Below are 16,694 nucleotides of genomic sequence, written 5' to 3' on the forward strand. Positions count from 1 at the left end.
TTGTAATACTAACGGTATTATAATATTTTATAAAAATATTGTTAGCCACTCTAATATTATGTTATTATTTTATAATATCATTCATTCTAATTTTGAAAAAATAAAAGTCATTAATTATTATAAAAACTAGAAAAAAATAAGGATTAGAAAAAATGCTGTTTCCCACGTTGTTACGACTCTTATCGTTTTCTTCTTCTATATAAGTATGAGTTTGGAGGCATGAAGTCCCATACAAATCCCAAACACCCAATCATTCACATCTAATATTGTCCCTTGTCTGTCAAACATTTCTTATAGCCCATCGAAAAGGCCAAAACATGGCACTTCGAGCATTGGTTACACTTCTATTTGTGCCTCTTTTTCTGTCATCAACCATTCTTGGTTACTCCCAAGCAGATATTAAAAAATGGTGTAGCCAAACCCCAAACCCTGAGCCATGTGAGTATTTTTTAAGCCATAAGCCTAATTACCACAACCCCATCAAGCAAAAGTCCGATTTTTTCACAATTTCAAAGCAGCTTGCACTAGAACGTGCCCTGAAAGCTCAAAATAACATATTTTCACTGGGGCCCAAGTGCAAAAATGCTCGTGAAAAGGCTGCATGGGCTGATTGCCTTGAGCTTTATGAGTACACCCACCTTAGGCTTAACAAAACCATCGACCCTAATGTCAAGTGCAGCCAAACCGAAGCTCAAACATGGCTCAGCACGGCTCTAACCAACCTTGAGACGTGTCGGGCCGGGTTTATCGAACTAGGGGTCCCAGACAATCTCTTGCCCTTGATGTCAAACAATGTTTCTAAGCTAATTAGCAACGCTTTAGCTCTTAACAAAGTTCCATACACTGTACCGAGTTATAAACATGGTTTCCCAACTTGGGTTAAGCCTGGTGACCGGAAACTCTTGCAGTCTTCTTCGACTCCTAAGGCCAATATTGTGGTGGCACAAGATGGTTCAGGGAATTATAAGACGATAAACGAGGCGATAAGTGCAGCGTCGTCACAGTCAGGAAGTGGGAGGTTTGTGATATATGTGAAGGCTGGGACTTACAAAGAAAACGTTGAGATAAAGTTGAAGAATATTATGTTGGTTGGAGATGGTATAGGAAAAACCATAGTCACTGGGAGCAAAAGTGTTGGTGGAGGTTCTACAACCTTCAATTCAGCCACTATTGGTAAGTAAATTCAATTGACTTCTAATAATATATGCTAAATTTTTGTGCTAAGAAATTGCTATTAATTGTTTCACTATAAAATATAAAATATATATTTATATGTCTAGTGGATAAAATCATGGCTTGGACTAAGAAAAGTTAGGTTTAGATATGAGATAAAAGAGATTAATAAGAAGTGGAAGTTTAGAGGTTTGAAAGGTTTGGACCAAGTAATGCAACTATGCAAAAAAACCAAGAAACTTGTGACCAGTTCGGAAAAAAAGAAAAAGAAAAAAAGAAAAGAAAAGAAAAAAGAAGCACCGCCCAGCATAAATTGACCTCAATTGAATTTTTAGATATGTAAGTCAGCTGAGTTATTGAGTGCGTAATTTAGAAATTTTAGTGAGATTACTTATCAAACTCTGAATTTAAAAGGAGTCATATTTCATAATGCACGCTATTCATATACTAGACCAAGGCTTGGTTTTGGTTTTGGTTTTGTTTTAAATTTTTTTTTTTTTTTTTAATCTCTCTAGGGTTACAAATGTAGGTTTAGGTTCAAAGGAAAGAAAAATTATCGCTTGGATCCAACATATGTATTGGATGTTCCATAACATGGGGTTCTCATGAGTGCGTAAGACTCACATCCAATACATATATTGGATAGATACTTTCTTAATTTTCAAGAGACCTTAGGTATCAATGATACGTTGTTGTTGTTGTTGTTGTTGTTGTTGTTGTTGTTTTTTTTTTTTTTTTTTTTTTTTTTTTTTTTTTCTTTTTTTGAAATTATGTAGGATTACTAAGTCATCAAATTTGACAAGATTTTGTGGAAGAAGTTGCGTTTTTTTTTCTTTGTCAAATTGGAGTTTGAACAACTAATACATATATTCAATATGAGATACTTTCTTTTCAAGGTGCCTTGGTTATCAATTATGTTTTGGCATTTTTTTTTTCAAAATTAAGTACGATGACTATAGCAAAATATTATAGCATCAAATTTGACAAAATTTTGTGTAAAAGTTCTTTTTGTCAAATTGGGTTCTATCTTTTTCAATGGAAATTCTTTCAAGGAATAGGCCGAAAAGGACCGTGGTCCAGAAATTCTAGATTAATGGTATAATATTCTCTCTCTCTCTCTTAATTAAGTTACCATAGACATGAGATTCATCGATTTACAAATTATTCTAATACTATGTGATGTTACGCAACTCCACCTACCCTATTTGATCAAGAAGTGAATCCACCTGCCTTCATGCGCAAGAATTTTACACACTACCATGAAATTGAAATTTTACATTATATAAGACATATCTATCTTTGCATATATATGTCCAATAGAAAATGACAAGATTAAAGTACCTAGTTTGATCCTGTCTGTACGCTATGGTACCAACTACCAACGACCAAACCCTTTGCATCTAAAAAATGTGGACAAGAACCCATTAAAATTCGTACAAGTCGTACGGCATGGCCCACTAGGAGGAAAATTCACGATCTGAATTGTTTATTTGTTTATAACATAAGGTTTTTATTTTATTTTTTTGGATAGATTTTGTTTGCTTAATTAAGTTTCAATCAAAGGTGGCCAACAAGGCATTGCTTGTGTATATATAATAATGTTTTTATGCTAATAATTATTGTCGTATTTAATTACTTCTTGTCCTAACTTGCCACATCTGATTCAGTACCCCGAAATATTATGTCTTACACCTTATACAGTCATAATTTTACTAAAATAATGAATGTGAATCTAAAATTTGAGTAAAATATTTTTGACATGACAATTAAGCTTTTGTTTTCTTGAATTTTCAGCTGTTGTGGGAGATGGATTCATTGCTCGCGACATCACTATAAGGAACACTGCCGGTGCAGTAAATCAACAAGCCGTGGCCCTTCGTTCTGGGTCCGATCTCTCGGTATTTTACAGGTGCAGCTTGGAAGGGTACCAAGACACCCTCTATGTCCATTCCCAAAGGCAATTCTATAGGGAATGTGACATATATGGCACGGTTGATTTTATATTTGGAAATGCCGCGGTTGTTCTCCAAAATTGTAACATTTATGCACGTTACCCTCCTAACAAGACCAATACTCTTACTGCACAAGGTAGGACTGACCCTAATCAAAACACTGGGATTTCTATTCATGATTGTACAGTCAAGGCTGCTTCGGATTTAAAGGCGTCCCAAAGCTCAGTTACAACATACTTAGGGAGGCCATGGAAGGAGTACTCACGCACGGTTTTTATGAAAACATACTTAGATAGCTTGATTGCTCCAGCTGGATGGATGGAATGGAGTGGAAATTTTGCCCTTAAGACCTTGTATTATGCGGAGTATGCCAACACAGGGCCGGGATCATCAACTGCTAAGAGGGTCAATTGGCCTGGCTACCATGTCATTACTAGTGCATCTGTGGCTTCACAATACACTGTTGCAAACTTTATCTCCGGCGGTTCTTGGTTGCCGGCTACCAATGTGCCTTACACAACTGGCCTTTAATTTTTTCAAGGAAATTGTTACATACATGCCTTCAATTTGTTCAATTGTTTTCAATTGTACATTTGCATTTGAGTTCCTCGTGGTATAAAAATAAGTTGGTTGCTGCCACAAAAAAAAAAAAAAAAAAAAAAAAAAGGATTGTGTAATAGTTGTCATTCTTTGATAAGTTGTAATCATTGATTCAAAATAAATAAAATCGATTATGTTTAATATTTTGCACGGAACTTTTGGCTAAGGTTGCTTTGGTACATAAAATGAGGTTTCTACGTTCTATTCATATGTATAGTTACATAAACATTTTTAGATATAAGTATCTCAACAAGTCATATAGATAATCAGAGTGCTTGTTGAAAAACATATGTGTTATGGATTTTCACGTAAGTCAAGGATGAGTTCAGCAAAAAAGTAATCCATATATATATATATCTCAAAAAGCTGAAGCGTAACATTTGTTATTGTTATCCTCCTATTGAGTCACATTAGTGGCCATATCATTCACTTATTTTCTACATCTTCTTTCTTTTTTTTAAACTTTTATTTTCTCTATTTTTTTATTAAAAAAACAAAAAAAAAAAACTATTCTTCACTATTGTAGTCCATATTTATTGTTACGTTTCCTCCAACTTTTCCCCTTCCTCTTTTGTCTCTTTATCTCCCACTACTTTTACTTTACCATTACACTTCTTTCATCATTTTCACTTTGTTATATTTTGACTCTTTTTCTCTCCTTTTTATTTTTTATAAATTCAATATCATTTCTCTTATCCAATCCATATTTTTCTTACAAAAAAACCGAGTACTCTCTCTCTCTCTCTCTCTCTACATTCTTTTGGTGAATTTTGTTCTTTCTTATAACTTTGATTAAATTTGATGTTTTTTATTTATTTATTTGTTTATTTACTTATTTTTTATAATAAATATGTGTTTTGGTATTGTGTTTTTTTAATTTTCCATCACAAAGTCTTCTCTCTCCATTTTATAGCTTTCATTGAATTTTTGTTTGGGTTAGTAATTATTTTTTTTTTAATTTTTTTAAAATAGGAATTTGAGTTTATATCAAAACACAATCTACATGGCTATGAATTTAAATATGCCTACAAATTTTTTGAGTAATAAATTATTATAAAATCAATCTTTTATTCCTTTAGTTTTATTTTAATTTTGGTTAAGATAACATTGTAATTTTGTGATGAGTTTTTATTATTTTGATAATCTCCTTATTCCTTAAGAGATGATAAAATTGAATAATAAATTTGAAACTTATAAATTTTAGTTGTATATTAAGCAAATATAACACACTATAATAGAAGTTAGAAGAATATGGTTCACCTTAAAAAAATATCAATCAAACATAAAAAAAAATAATAGTATGATATATTTGTTTTTAAAAAAAAAAAAAAAAAGATAATACTTGAAGTTTTTTTTTTTTTTTTTTTTTTTTTTGGATAATCAAAGTAATTGTTACTTTTTATATATTGCACTCCATTAAATAATATTTCTATATACCTACGCATTGCGTCAATCTACGACTAGTGTTATAATAATAACAAAGTATTACCCAATAATTGTAATTTGACGGTGACCCTAATTACTTCAATTTACCCAAATCTAGTGGCCAAGGGATTTTGCCCATAGTGAGGCAGTTGACATCATTGACCAATTGAAAAAAGTATGCTTTATTTATCAAAAAAGAAAAAGAAAAAGTATGCTTTTTCACTTTTTAAGATTCAAATATTTGAAAACAAAGTGATAGGCAATTAAATCTAGAAGGGATAATATTCAAACCCTGTAGAAAATTATTTGTCAACTTTCTAGAGATAGCTGCAAATGTTGGTTAACGTCGTAGGAACTAGTTTATATTTCTCAGACTAGACAACGGACAGTGCTAATATTTTGTCTATTTATAACCTATGGTCAAATAAAACGATTTGGCGATCTTATTCATTGGTTTCTAATTATATGTGTGTGTATAAAATTTGATTAAATGGTTCAGATCACACAAATTAATCACGCATGTGTGAAAAACTTACGCTCATTTAATTTGCAGAACCCATTCCCTTATGATACGAAAAACTATTAAAGTTCATGTATCAATTGTATGAGCCCTGTTAAAGTCTGGCCTTGTATTCTAACAAGCCCATTATGTAAATTTCCTTAGTTATTACATTCACTAAAATGTTTAAATTTAAGCTATAAGCTTTGAGTATATGGGAAAATTTGTATCTTATGATGAATCAGTACGAGAGGAGGGAAAATTTGTTAAAATATACTTAAGAAAATAATGGAGTTTCTTAACCAATTTTACAATCTCCTTTTATGTTGCAAAAAAAGCTTCTAGAAAAAGATAAAGGCTAAGGGTGTGTTTGGATACTGTTTATTTTGTTTAAAACTGAAAACTGAAAACACTGTAGCAAAATAATTTTTAAATGTGTGAATAGTGCCGTGAAACCTATTTTTAATGAAAGTTTTATTGAAAAAAGAGGTTTGTGGGTCTCGTGAACAGTGTACAGGACCCACTAGAAAAGCACTATAGCCATAAAACGTGCTTCAAAAAAAAAAAAAAAACACGCAGACGCAGACCGGTGATAATTGGCATCCAAATGGATACTAAGAGTCCTACAACTAATATACATTGCACTAGGAGAAGCAAGCTATAACACTGCAAATGGGAGTAGCCTTTATACTCATAAGAGTGAAACAATTTAAGATTTAGAATCACAATATAAGTTCAGTTCATTAATAAATTCATTTCCTAAAGATACCCAATTCTGTGAGAGAGGTTGGAATCAAAGAACACATACTCTTATTGTATAAAATATATGTAAAACATTTTGTTATTTGGATATGGAACCCATACTTCATGATACACCAGGAACAACCTCCTATTTTCAGCCTTCGTTGCAGAACTCCTTGCAGAAGTACACCTTCCAGACCCACGGACCACCAATCATCGCCATCACATGTTGCAAAAAGGTTTTGTTGTACACCTTTCATCCTTCAATCTTTAGGATGTGTTAACGTATATTATGTTATGGGCTTTAGGTCCAGTTAGGTTACTTGTATAGCACATTTGTACTTGTACTACACTTTGCTTGTACCACACACATATGCCTCCTATATAAAGACACTGATGTATATTCTTTGATTTGGGGAAATACAATACAACTCATTCAGTATTTCTAACATGGTATCAAAGCCATTGCTCTAATTTTCTTGTGTCTTGCAGTTTTGTTTTGTTGGTATTTTCCACTGCCTTAACTTCTGTGGTCAGTAAACCCTTTCACTGCCCTCTCCCGATAGCTCCGCCACCGTCAGAGGTCCTTAGGGTTTAATCTCCACCACCAGAAGCTCCTCTTCCGTCGCCAAAACCACTGCCATCATCGGATCTGTCACCTCTGACCTCTGATTAGGACATAAGATATATCACTGTGTAGATTTTCCAGTGCTCTACACATAGCAGCCGGAAAAATCCACCTCGACCATTAATGCGCCGCCACGTGCCGATTAAAGTTTCGGCAAATTATTCCACGCGCTTCACGTGCCACCAAGGTAGCTCCGATCTTGTTGCCGCTGACACCATCAGAATCGTCTTTCTCCGATCTACATTTTTAGGAAAGAATCGGCTTCATCGAACTGTCCACGCGCCCTCACGCGCCGCCCAAAGCTTTGGCGAATTTTATCCACGTGCCTCACTCGTCCCACGCGCCGCTGGGTTACCTGCTGACGTCATCACTGACGTCATAACTGCCATGTCAACCCTAGCTGACGTCACCTGCTTACATCATCGTCAGTCTGCCTGCTGACATCATCCGTTGACTTTCTTTGACGATTGACTTTGACTAGGTTTGATCGTTGACTTTTTCGCAGAGTTGACTTTTCGCAATCTAGGTACTCCTTACCCAGTTTTTCGCGTAGGTTTCATTTTTGCAGTCCATTTTTGCATATTTTTCTTCTAAATGAAGATTAAGGACATGTCTTCTTCTTGTTGCAATAATCGTCGCCGACAATCCAGCAAACGTTTTTGCAATTTTTGCAAACGTTTCGGCCACAATATTGAGACTTACTATCATGGCAACGAATCGGTTGTTTCAATTTCTACTGCTACTGTTGCTAACACTGAGATTGTCCAACAAATGGCTCCCGTCTCTGCATAGTCTAAGTCTTTAGAATGCACTTTCACCATGTCCACTGATGACTTTAAAAACATCATCGCCAATGTCATTCATATGGTTGGTAATGCATCTTATTCCTCTTCTCTCTCAGCTTTATCTGGTATGTCTCCTTCCTTTTGGCTTATGGATTCCGCTTGTTGCAATCACATGACACCTCACTCGTCCTTATTTTCTGAACTCAAATCTACACCACACCCTCTTAATATTCGCACAGCAAATGGTTCCACAATGTTTGGTCATACTATAGGTTTTGTTTTGACCTCCAACCTTTCGGTTCTTGGGGGCTTTAATGTTCCTGACCTTTCTTACAATTTATTTTCTGTGGGACAATTAGCTGAGTTGGGTTATCGTATTATATTTGATTATTCTGGGTGTATTATGTAGGATCTGAGGACGGGACAGGAGCTTGGGACCGGTCCTAGAGTTGGGCGTATGTTTCCCATGGACAACCTTCATCTTCCACTTGTTGCTCCTGTTTTTGTTGCTGTAGCTGTTACAGTTTCTTCAATTCCTTCCCTTGCACTTTGGCATGCTCGACTTGGTCATGCATCTTCCTCTTGGGTATAACAATTAGCTTCTAGAGGTTTGTTAGGTTTAGTGTCTACAAAAAAATTTTGATTGTGTTTCGTGCCAATTAGGAAAACAATCAGCTTTGCCTTTCAATACTAGTGAATCAATATCCACTGATATCTTTGACCTTATTCATTCTGAAGTTTGGGGGCCTTCCTCTGTCTCTAGTATTGGTGGGTCTCGATATTTTGTTATCTTTGTTGATGATTACTCTCGCTATAACTGGATTTTTAATATGAAACATCGTTTTGAATTATTGCAAGTATATTCTAATTTTGCAAAAATGGTTGAAACTCAGTTTTCCAAACGCATCAAAATTTTTCGATTTGATAATGCTCTTGAATACACTCAATATGCTTTCCAAGCTGTTTTGCATTCCTATGGCACTGTTCATCAACTAACTTGTCTAGGTACTTCTCAGCAAAATGGTAGAGCCAAACGGAAACTTCGTCATATTCTTGACACTGTTTGTGCTCTCCTTCTCTCTACCAAAGTTCCTGCTCCTTTTTGGGGCGAAGCTGCTCTTTATGTTGTTCATGCTATTAATCGCTTTCCGAGTCCTGTTATCCAAAATCAAACTCCATATGAGCGCCTTTTTGGGTCACCTCTAGACTATCACCACCTTCGCTCCTTTGGTTCTGCTTGTTTCGTTCTTCTTTAGCCATATGAGCATAACAAACTTGAGTCTCGGTCAAGACTTTGTTGTTTTCTTGGCTATGGCGAAACTCAAAAGGGGTATCGGTGTTATGATCCTGTCTCTCATTGTCTTCGCATTTCCCGCAATGTTGTCTTTTGGGAACATCGCCTCTTTGTCGAGCTCTCTCACTTTCGTGCCTCTCTATCTTCCTCCTCTATTTTAGATCTTTTTTCGGATGAGGCACATATTCCTTTTGTAGCTGCTCCTGATCCTCCTGTAGTTGCTCCTGATTATTTTGTAGACTTCTCTGTCCAACCACCAGATATCATTGATCCATTTCCTAGTTCGCCCTTTAATGAACAGGTGGAAGATGAACAGGTTGAAGACGAGCTACCCAACCCCAACCCTGAGCTTGGGTCCCCTGCTCCTGCTCCACTTGAAGATCTTGCACAAGACATTCCACCTCGTCACTCAACTTGGGTAAGATCTATTCCTGCACATTTACTTGACTATCATTGTTACACTGCTCTTGCTACACTACACGAGCCTCACACCTATCGTGAGGCTTCCATTAACCCTTTATGACAGATTGCAATGAAAGAGGAACTTGATACATTATCCAAAAACCATACTTGGGATTTGGTGACACTCCCCCTCAGGAAATCTGTGGTTGGTTGTAAGTGGATCTACAGGACTAAGACTCGCTCTGATAGGTCCATTGAGCGCTACAAAGCTCATCTTGTTGCAAAAGGTTTTACACAGGAGTATGGGGTTGATTATGAAAAGACTTTTGCTCCGGTTGCTCGTATCTCATCTGTCCGTGCTCTCTTAACTGTTGCTGCTGCTAGTAAATGAGATCTTTTTCAGATGGATGTCAAAAATGCATTCCTTAATGGGGATTTAGGTGAAGAAGTTTATATGCAACCTCCTTTTGGTCTCTCTGTTGACTCAAACAAGGTTTGTTACCTTCGACGTGCAATTTATGACCTTAAACAAGCTCCACGAGCTTGGTTTGCCAAATTCAACTCTACTATTTCTCGCTTGGGTTACATGGCCAGTCATTATGATTCTGCCTTATTTCTTCGTCGCACTAACAAAGACACTATTTTACTTCTCTTGTATGTGGATGATATGATCATAACTGGTAATGACCTCAGTGGCATTTAAGAACTCAAGGATTTTCTCAGTCAGCAATTTGAGATGAAAGATTTTGGACATCTCAGCTACTTCTTGGGTCTTGAAATCACTCATTCTACAGATGGACTTTATATTACTCAAGCCAAGTATGCTTTTAAACTCTTGTTTCGAGCTGGACTCACTGATAGCAAGATTGTTGACACTCCCGTTGAGCATAATGCGCATTTGACTCCCTCAGGGGGGAAACCATTATCTAATTCCTCTCTTTACAGACGATTGGTTGGCAGCCTAGTTTATCTCACAGTTACTCGTCCAGACATCTCCTATGCTGTTCATTAGGTGAGCCAGTATCTGTTTGCTCCACGATCAACTCACTATGCTGCTGTTCTGCGCATTCTTCGATACCTGAAGGGCACCCTCTTCTATGGCCTTTTCTACTTAGCTCAGTCTCCTTTTGTACTCCGTGCATTCTCTGATGCTGATTGGGCAGGAGATCCCACTGATCGCAGGTCCATTACAGGTTATTGCTACAATGGCTTCTTAAGGATTTGGGTGTGTCTACATCCTTTGCTACTCCCTTTATTGTGACAACCAGAGTGCCATTCATATTGCTCATAATGATGTCTTCCATGAACGGACTAAACACATCGAGATTGATTGTCATTTTATCCGTTATCATCTTGTCCATGGTGCTCTCCAGCTTTTCTCCATTTCCTCCAAAGATCAACTTGCAGATGTCTTCACCAAGTCACTTCCTAAGGGACGCACTCGTGATTTGGTTGACAACCTTAAACTGGTCTCACATTCACCTTGAATTTGAGGGGGGCTGTTAACGTATATTATGTTATGGGCTTTAGGCCCAGCTAGGTTACTTGTATAGCACACTTGTACTTATACTACACTTTACTTGTACCACACACATATGCCTCCTATATAAAGGCATTGATGTATATTCTTTGATTTGGGGAAATACAATACAACTCATTCAATATTTCTAGCAGGATGCAATTTTGTTTTGTTTTTGATAGGTTAGGGTGAGAGAAATGATTCTTAATGGTTGGGTTTATATATATAGGCTTTAGGAATTTTGAGAAAAACTAGGTCTCATTAATTTTATGATGCTACATAAGGAAAGTACAACAATTCCTTCCATATTGTTTTTTCCTAAAAAAAAGCCAGGTGCTGTGCCATGAACATCTTTTGTGAAAATATCAAGTACTCTTCTATTGAAGGTAAGTTCTGAGCACAAACAAGAAATTTAATACTCCAATCGGATTTCCATATTAGAAAATATAGTAACAAAGATGCTTATAAGTTTTCATTGTATACTCATTAATCTATATATATATAAACCGAAGTTTTTGAAGCTTCCACAATTTTCCACGTCAGCACAATATTAAAAAAATAATAATAATAAATTTTTTTTTAAAACCCAACCCGATGCTCTGCGTTCTCCCACTATTTTATTTTTCTTTTTATTTTAGGTTTTATACCCACCCCAAAAAGACCAAATACCCTTTCTTCTTTGCCGTTCTCTCTGCCTCTCTCAGTTGATGCTCTGCGTTCTCCCACTATTTTATTCTTCTTTTTATTTTAGGTTTTATACGCACTCCAGAGAGACCAAATACCCTTTCTTTTTATTTTAGGTTTTATACCCACTCCAAAAAGACCAAATACCCTTTCTTCTTTGCCGTTCTGTCTGCCTCTCTCAGTTGATGCTCTGCGTTCTCCCACTATTTTATTCTTCTTTTTATTTTAGGTTTTATACGCACTCCAGAGAGACCAAATACCCTTTCTTCTTTGCTGTTCTCTCTACCTCTCTCGGTTGATGCTCTGCTGCCTCTCTCAGTTGATGCTCTGCGTTCTCCCACTCTTTTATTTTTCCTTTTATTTTAGGTTTTATACCCACTCCAGAGAGACCAAATACCCTATCTTCTTTGCCGTTCTCTCTACCTCTCTCAGTTCTCAAAATCCCTAAATCATAGCCCATGGGCACTCTCTCACTCCTTCAGTGGCAAAAAGTGCCAGCCTCTGGCCACCGTCATGTATCGCCAAAGCTAAGTGCAGGTATTTTTAAACAAGAAAATTGGTGTTGTATATGATTTAATTTTCGTTATCTTAGATTTAGGTACTTGGATTTGGTTTGATTTTCTTTAATTTAAGTATTTGGATAATTGGTTTTGATTAAGGTTGAACCCGTGCAAAATCAAAGATATTTGCTTCTTCTTCAACTCTCTCTCAGCCTCCATCTTTTCCTTGAAAAGCACAAAACACGAACTGACCTCTAACCTCTAGGTTATTGGTGTTAAATACACAAGAAAATGAGGGGAAAGTTAAGAAGATTCTGCCGTGCGAGCCTTTTAAAAGGCGATTCTGACTTTGTTGCTGTCATGGTGGGTTAACCCCTGAATCTGTCTTTATTAATCTTAATTTTCTTAATTTGTTTTTTTTTTTTTTGTCTTTTTTTTTGGTTTTGCTTTGGGTTAGTAAATGAATTATGAATGAATATTGGCCTCAGTGTTGTTTCAATATGTCTCTCTTATTTTTTAGGTTTGATTTGTTCAAGTTTAGTTGAAGCTGCTAACTCTGTTAGTTGACCAAATTTGTTGATTTAATGATTTTAGCATCATCTTCTTAAATCGTTTTCTAGGGAGGGTTTATTACTTTTATTTTATTAGTTATTGAAGAAGACCTTTGTTCATGTTAGGCACACATTCACGCAATGTTTGAACCAATCTTAGATGCCCTAAACTGTTCTTTCCTTTTTTTGGGGTTTACAATAAATGGATTATAGGAATTCAAACCTAAAGTCTTTCTAGAGAGAAAATTGAATAACACCATTTACTTATCATTGGAGAGGATGTTGTTCCTGTGATACAACCTCATAATTATGAATAGCTACTTTTCATCTATAAGGGCAGGAAGAGAAGATGTGGAAATTTGTGGTGCTTGCATGCCACAAAACCTGCATAAGTTTGCATACTCCTAATTTGGCTTTCAATATTGGTCATTGTCCCTAGCAGGCGATAGAGCAAGACTTCATTTACATCTCTCACACCCACATGAACCACATTGTGAGTGTCCTTTCTGTGTTTTACTTACTTTCTCTTTGTTTATATTACTCTTGGTATTGGAATTTTTTTGTATTCTTCATTGTGTGTGTGATAAATTACAATGGTTAGATGTTAAATACTTCGTAACTATTTATATACATTTGTATTTTGTTTAAAGTTGTACTACAAGTTGAAGATTTTGGTTGGTGACTATGTTATTTGCTCCCCAAAGCATTTGTAAAAATGTCTAAACCAAACTTTCCATCACTTAGGAAGTACAAGGAAAAAAATCTAATAGAAAACTTTCCATCCTTTCTGAAAGTTATTTTGAATCTTAACTTCAATGAGAAGGCTTCACTGAATTTTTTCAGATAAGCTTTCACTTTAAGGAAAATATTTCCTATTAATATAGCAGTCCTACACTCCTATTGTTGAGTGCTCTGCTTATGGGGATATTTAGATTTGCTTAGGAATTTTGATTCATGGGAACTGTTTTTGTTAAGGTGGTACTGTCCTTGTTAGAAAAAGAGGAAAAGGAAGTTTATAAGAAGCCTAAATCTGAGATAAAGAAAGGGTATTTCTTTCTCCATTGTTACTTCCCAGAAATGCCAAAAATAACTGTTTCACTTGAACTTAGGACCTATATGGCTTGAATTGTTTAAGAACTTTGTAAGTCTGAAGCAATTTGGTAATAATTTTCATTTTTTAATCCTACTTAGTTTCTGAAGATATTTTTTTCATCTATTCTTTGTTCGCCGATATCTATTTCTTTCAAATGGTAAATGTTTCAGTGACTCTACTTCTTTACACTATCAATGTTAAAGTTGTTCTCTATATACAGGTGTTGAAGATATCATTGTGGCTGCTACTTCTAAAGATAACACCCTAAGGCTGTGGAAGGTAAAAGGCTATTTTTCTTCAAAATATATCGAATTCTTGTGGGAAAGAATTCCATCCATGTTTGAACCATATTCTTCAAAATATATCGAATTCTTGTGGGAAAGAATTCCATCCATGTTTGAACCATACTTTCTAGAATAATAATAGTAACAATAAAGAAATGAATAGATATTTTGGAAATCCTATAACATTTTTAGCAGTTATAAATAAATTGTTAAGTTCTTTTGCCATCTTCCATTTTAATCTATTTAGATTTTTGTCATTTTGGGCGTGTTATTAATGGTTGAAATACGGGCCAATTTGTTTAGTCTATTAGCTGCTCATCCATTAAAACCCTTGGTATCCGTACCTCAGGAGGTACAAAAACAATGCAAGAGAGCTTGGCGAGCTTCAACTTTTAGAGTTGCTTCCTTTCTAATCGAGTCTAAAATCTTACCAATTGACTCTTCACAATTCATGCTAGGTTCGTTAATTCTGCTTCCAACAATCTCCCTCTATGTTCTTGATTTTTGGTTCTTTATTTTGTGATTTTTAATTATTTTTTTATTTCATTCCTTTTTCAATAAATATTAGGTTCTGTTTTTCAAAACATGGAAACAATAGCCTAAACTACTGGATGGGACTTTTGTGAATTTTGTCACTAAGGCACAAAATATATGAGAGCAAAATCTACATTAGGTTTGTAGCATATTAGTATTGACACAAATCCTTATTATGTTATATATTAAAGCAAGACCATTTAGCACATGAATATGGGAGTAAGATATATTGTATATGTACTATAGTTTCTGCCTTTGTCTGCAAAGTTTTACTAGGCAGGAACGTTATGATGGGGAGCTTTCGCTGTATAGCCAGAGAAGAACGAAGCAATCAAAGAGAAACTCTTTGGGATGCAGTGTAGATTCAACAACAATATGCTTGCACCTGTTTTCTCATATTTAGTATGATAATTTAAACAAAAGTCTTATGAAAATAGTTATTTATATTGATAAAATATAGTTAGTGAAGCTATCCCTGACCAATTTAATAAGATTTTGTTGAGTTGATTTGCAAAACTCTTCAAATATTATAAATTTTTGTTATAAGTGCATGCCGTATAATTTTACTTTTTGTTATTGTTTCTTTTAGACGTGATATGTAATATTTTGATTTGAAATTTTACCTTTTTTGTTGTGCAGGCAATAACCAATGTTTAAACATCATATTATTTTTCAAAATTTTGTCGGTAGACTAAGAAATATGAGACAAGATCACTAAATATACACACACACACACCCCTTGGCTCACCAACTCAAATCCTTTACATTCTAATGAATTATGTGTATTCCTTTGAATATTAGTGTTGTAATTAACCATTGTAATTAACCATTTGTGTGACTTATTCCTTAAAATCCGTAGCGAAAATGTCCATTTATCTTAACTAAATTTCTCTCAACCCTCCAAAAACATTAATAGTGACATTCATTTTCTCACTAGATTGACCACTCCTTAATTGGAAAATTTTAGTATTTTTAAGAACTTTCCCGTGCATCGCACGGGTTAGCGACTAGTGTCATTTATTTTCATGCAAAAGAAATTGCCAAGCAAAAGTCTTAGTTAAGTAATCAAAAAGCGGGATGATTGTTTATCCAGGATGTACTCGTGGGGCCCGTGGCATTCTCAATTGTTATCATAAAAGTTCTTATTGTATATATTTATAAATTGTGCAATGGATAGAGTAATATACTATGAATTTTATTAGCAAAAAATATACTATGAAGTTTGAACAGTCTTGATTGTTAAAATTCTCGGCTGTCCCAATGGGTTGGCACTTGGTAGCTTGTTTAACACGCAAGAACAATGCATGCATCTAGTGATTAAAAGCATGAGGTACAAAGGGTTCTAAAAAATAATGTATAATAAATATAGTATATAGTGATAAACTATCAAGGATGTTTCAAAATTACGTATTTACATTAGAAACTCGGCTATAATAATAATAATAATAATAATTGTGGGAGCAAATGATCCGAGCACACTTTTGGGCCTTGGGCCCTATTCGAGGATGATAAAGGATCCATAGACAGATAAGTAAGAAGTTCGAGGATAAAAGAGGAGCTGGCCTGTGGATTGAGGATCTTGAGTAGTAAAGGTACCTCGGGAATACTTTAAGTAATCAACTATATCATAAGGTAGAGCTTCAGGGAAGGCAACAAATCCATGTAGTAGGGCTGTTCAAACCTGACCAGAGCTTGATAACTCGGTCAAACCGCTCGACGCCGACCCGATTCTAGCCCGAATTGAAGGTCCAATTGGTCGGCGGCAGGTTTCCATTCTCAAGAACTGACATTGGTGGGTCAAGTGGCGGGTTTGCTTCTCGAAAACTCGAGCAACCCGAACCTGACCAGAGCTATATAAAAAATCTAGTCAAATCCTATAAAAACAAGCCAAATCCGGCGAGATCTTGACTAGATTTGGCTAGATTTGGTGGGATTTAGCCAAATCTGGCCAAATCGCAATAATTTTTAGCGAAAAAATGCAGATTCCTACGATAAAACGCAAATTTCAACGAAATTTCCTAGATTCTGGT

General features: G+C 35.4%; 1 protein-coding gene and 1 long non-coding RNA gene across 5 annotated transcripts in view; both read left to right on the forward strand.

The window, feature by feature from the left end:
* The first annotated feature begins 218 nt into the window (after positions 1–218).
* Positions 219–16,694, forward strand: part of LOC126722968 (pectinesterase 2-like) — a 112,312-nt gene continuing 95,836 nt past the window's right edge. For 2 of the 3 annotated variants that reach the window (XM_050426139.1, XM_050426141.1), the window contains exon 1: positions 219–673. In XM_050426139.1, coding sequence (XP_050282096.1) covers positions 318–673 — 356 coding nt within the window. In that variant the 5' untranslated portion in view covers positions 219–317. Of the gene's footprint in view, positions 1,174–2,967; positions 3,881–16,694 lie in introns of those variants that run through there. The other variant, XM_050426135.1, reaches the window with a different exon arrangement.
* Positions 11,814–15,235, forward strand: LOC126722976 (uncharacterized). 2 transcript variants are annotated; one of them, XR_007654091.1, is made up of 4 exons: positions 11,814–12,239; positions 12,468–12,565; positions 14,067–14,125; positions 14,941–15,235. It is a non-coding gene; the product is annotated as an uncharacterized LOC126722976 (long non-coding RNA). The 2 variants fall into 2 exon arrangements; XR_007654092.1 differs by lacking the exon at positions 12,468–12,565 and adding an exon at positions 13,089–13,246.

The sequence above is a fragment of the Quercus robur genome, chromosome 4 (assembly GCF_932294415.1).
Source record: "Quercus robur chromosome 4, dhQueRobu3.1, whole genome shotgun sequence".
Taxonomy (NCBI): Eukaryota; Viridiplantae; Streptophyta; class Magnoliopsida; order Fagales; family Fagaceae; genus Quercus; species Quercus robur.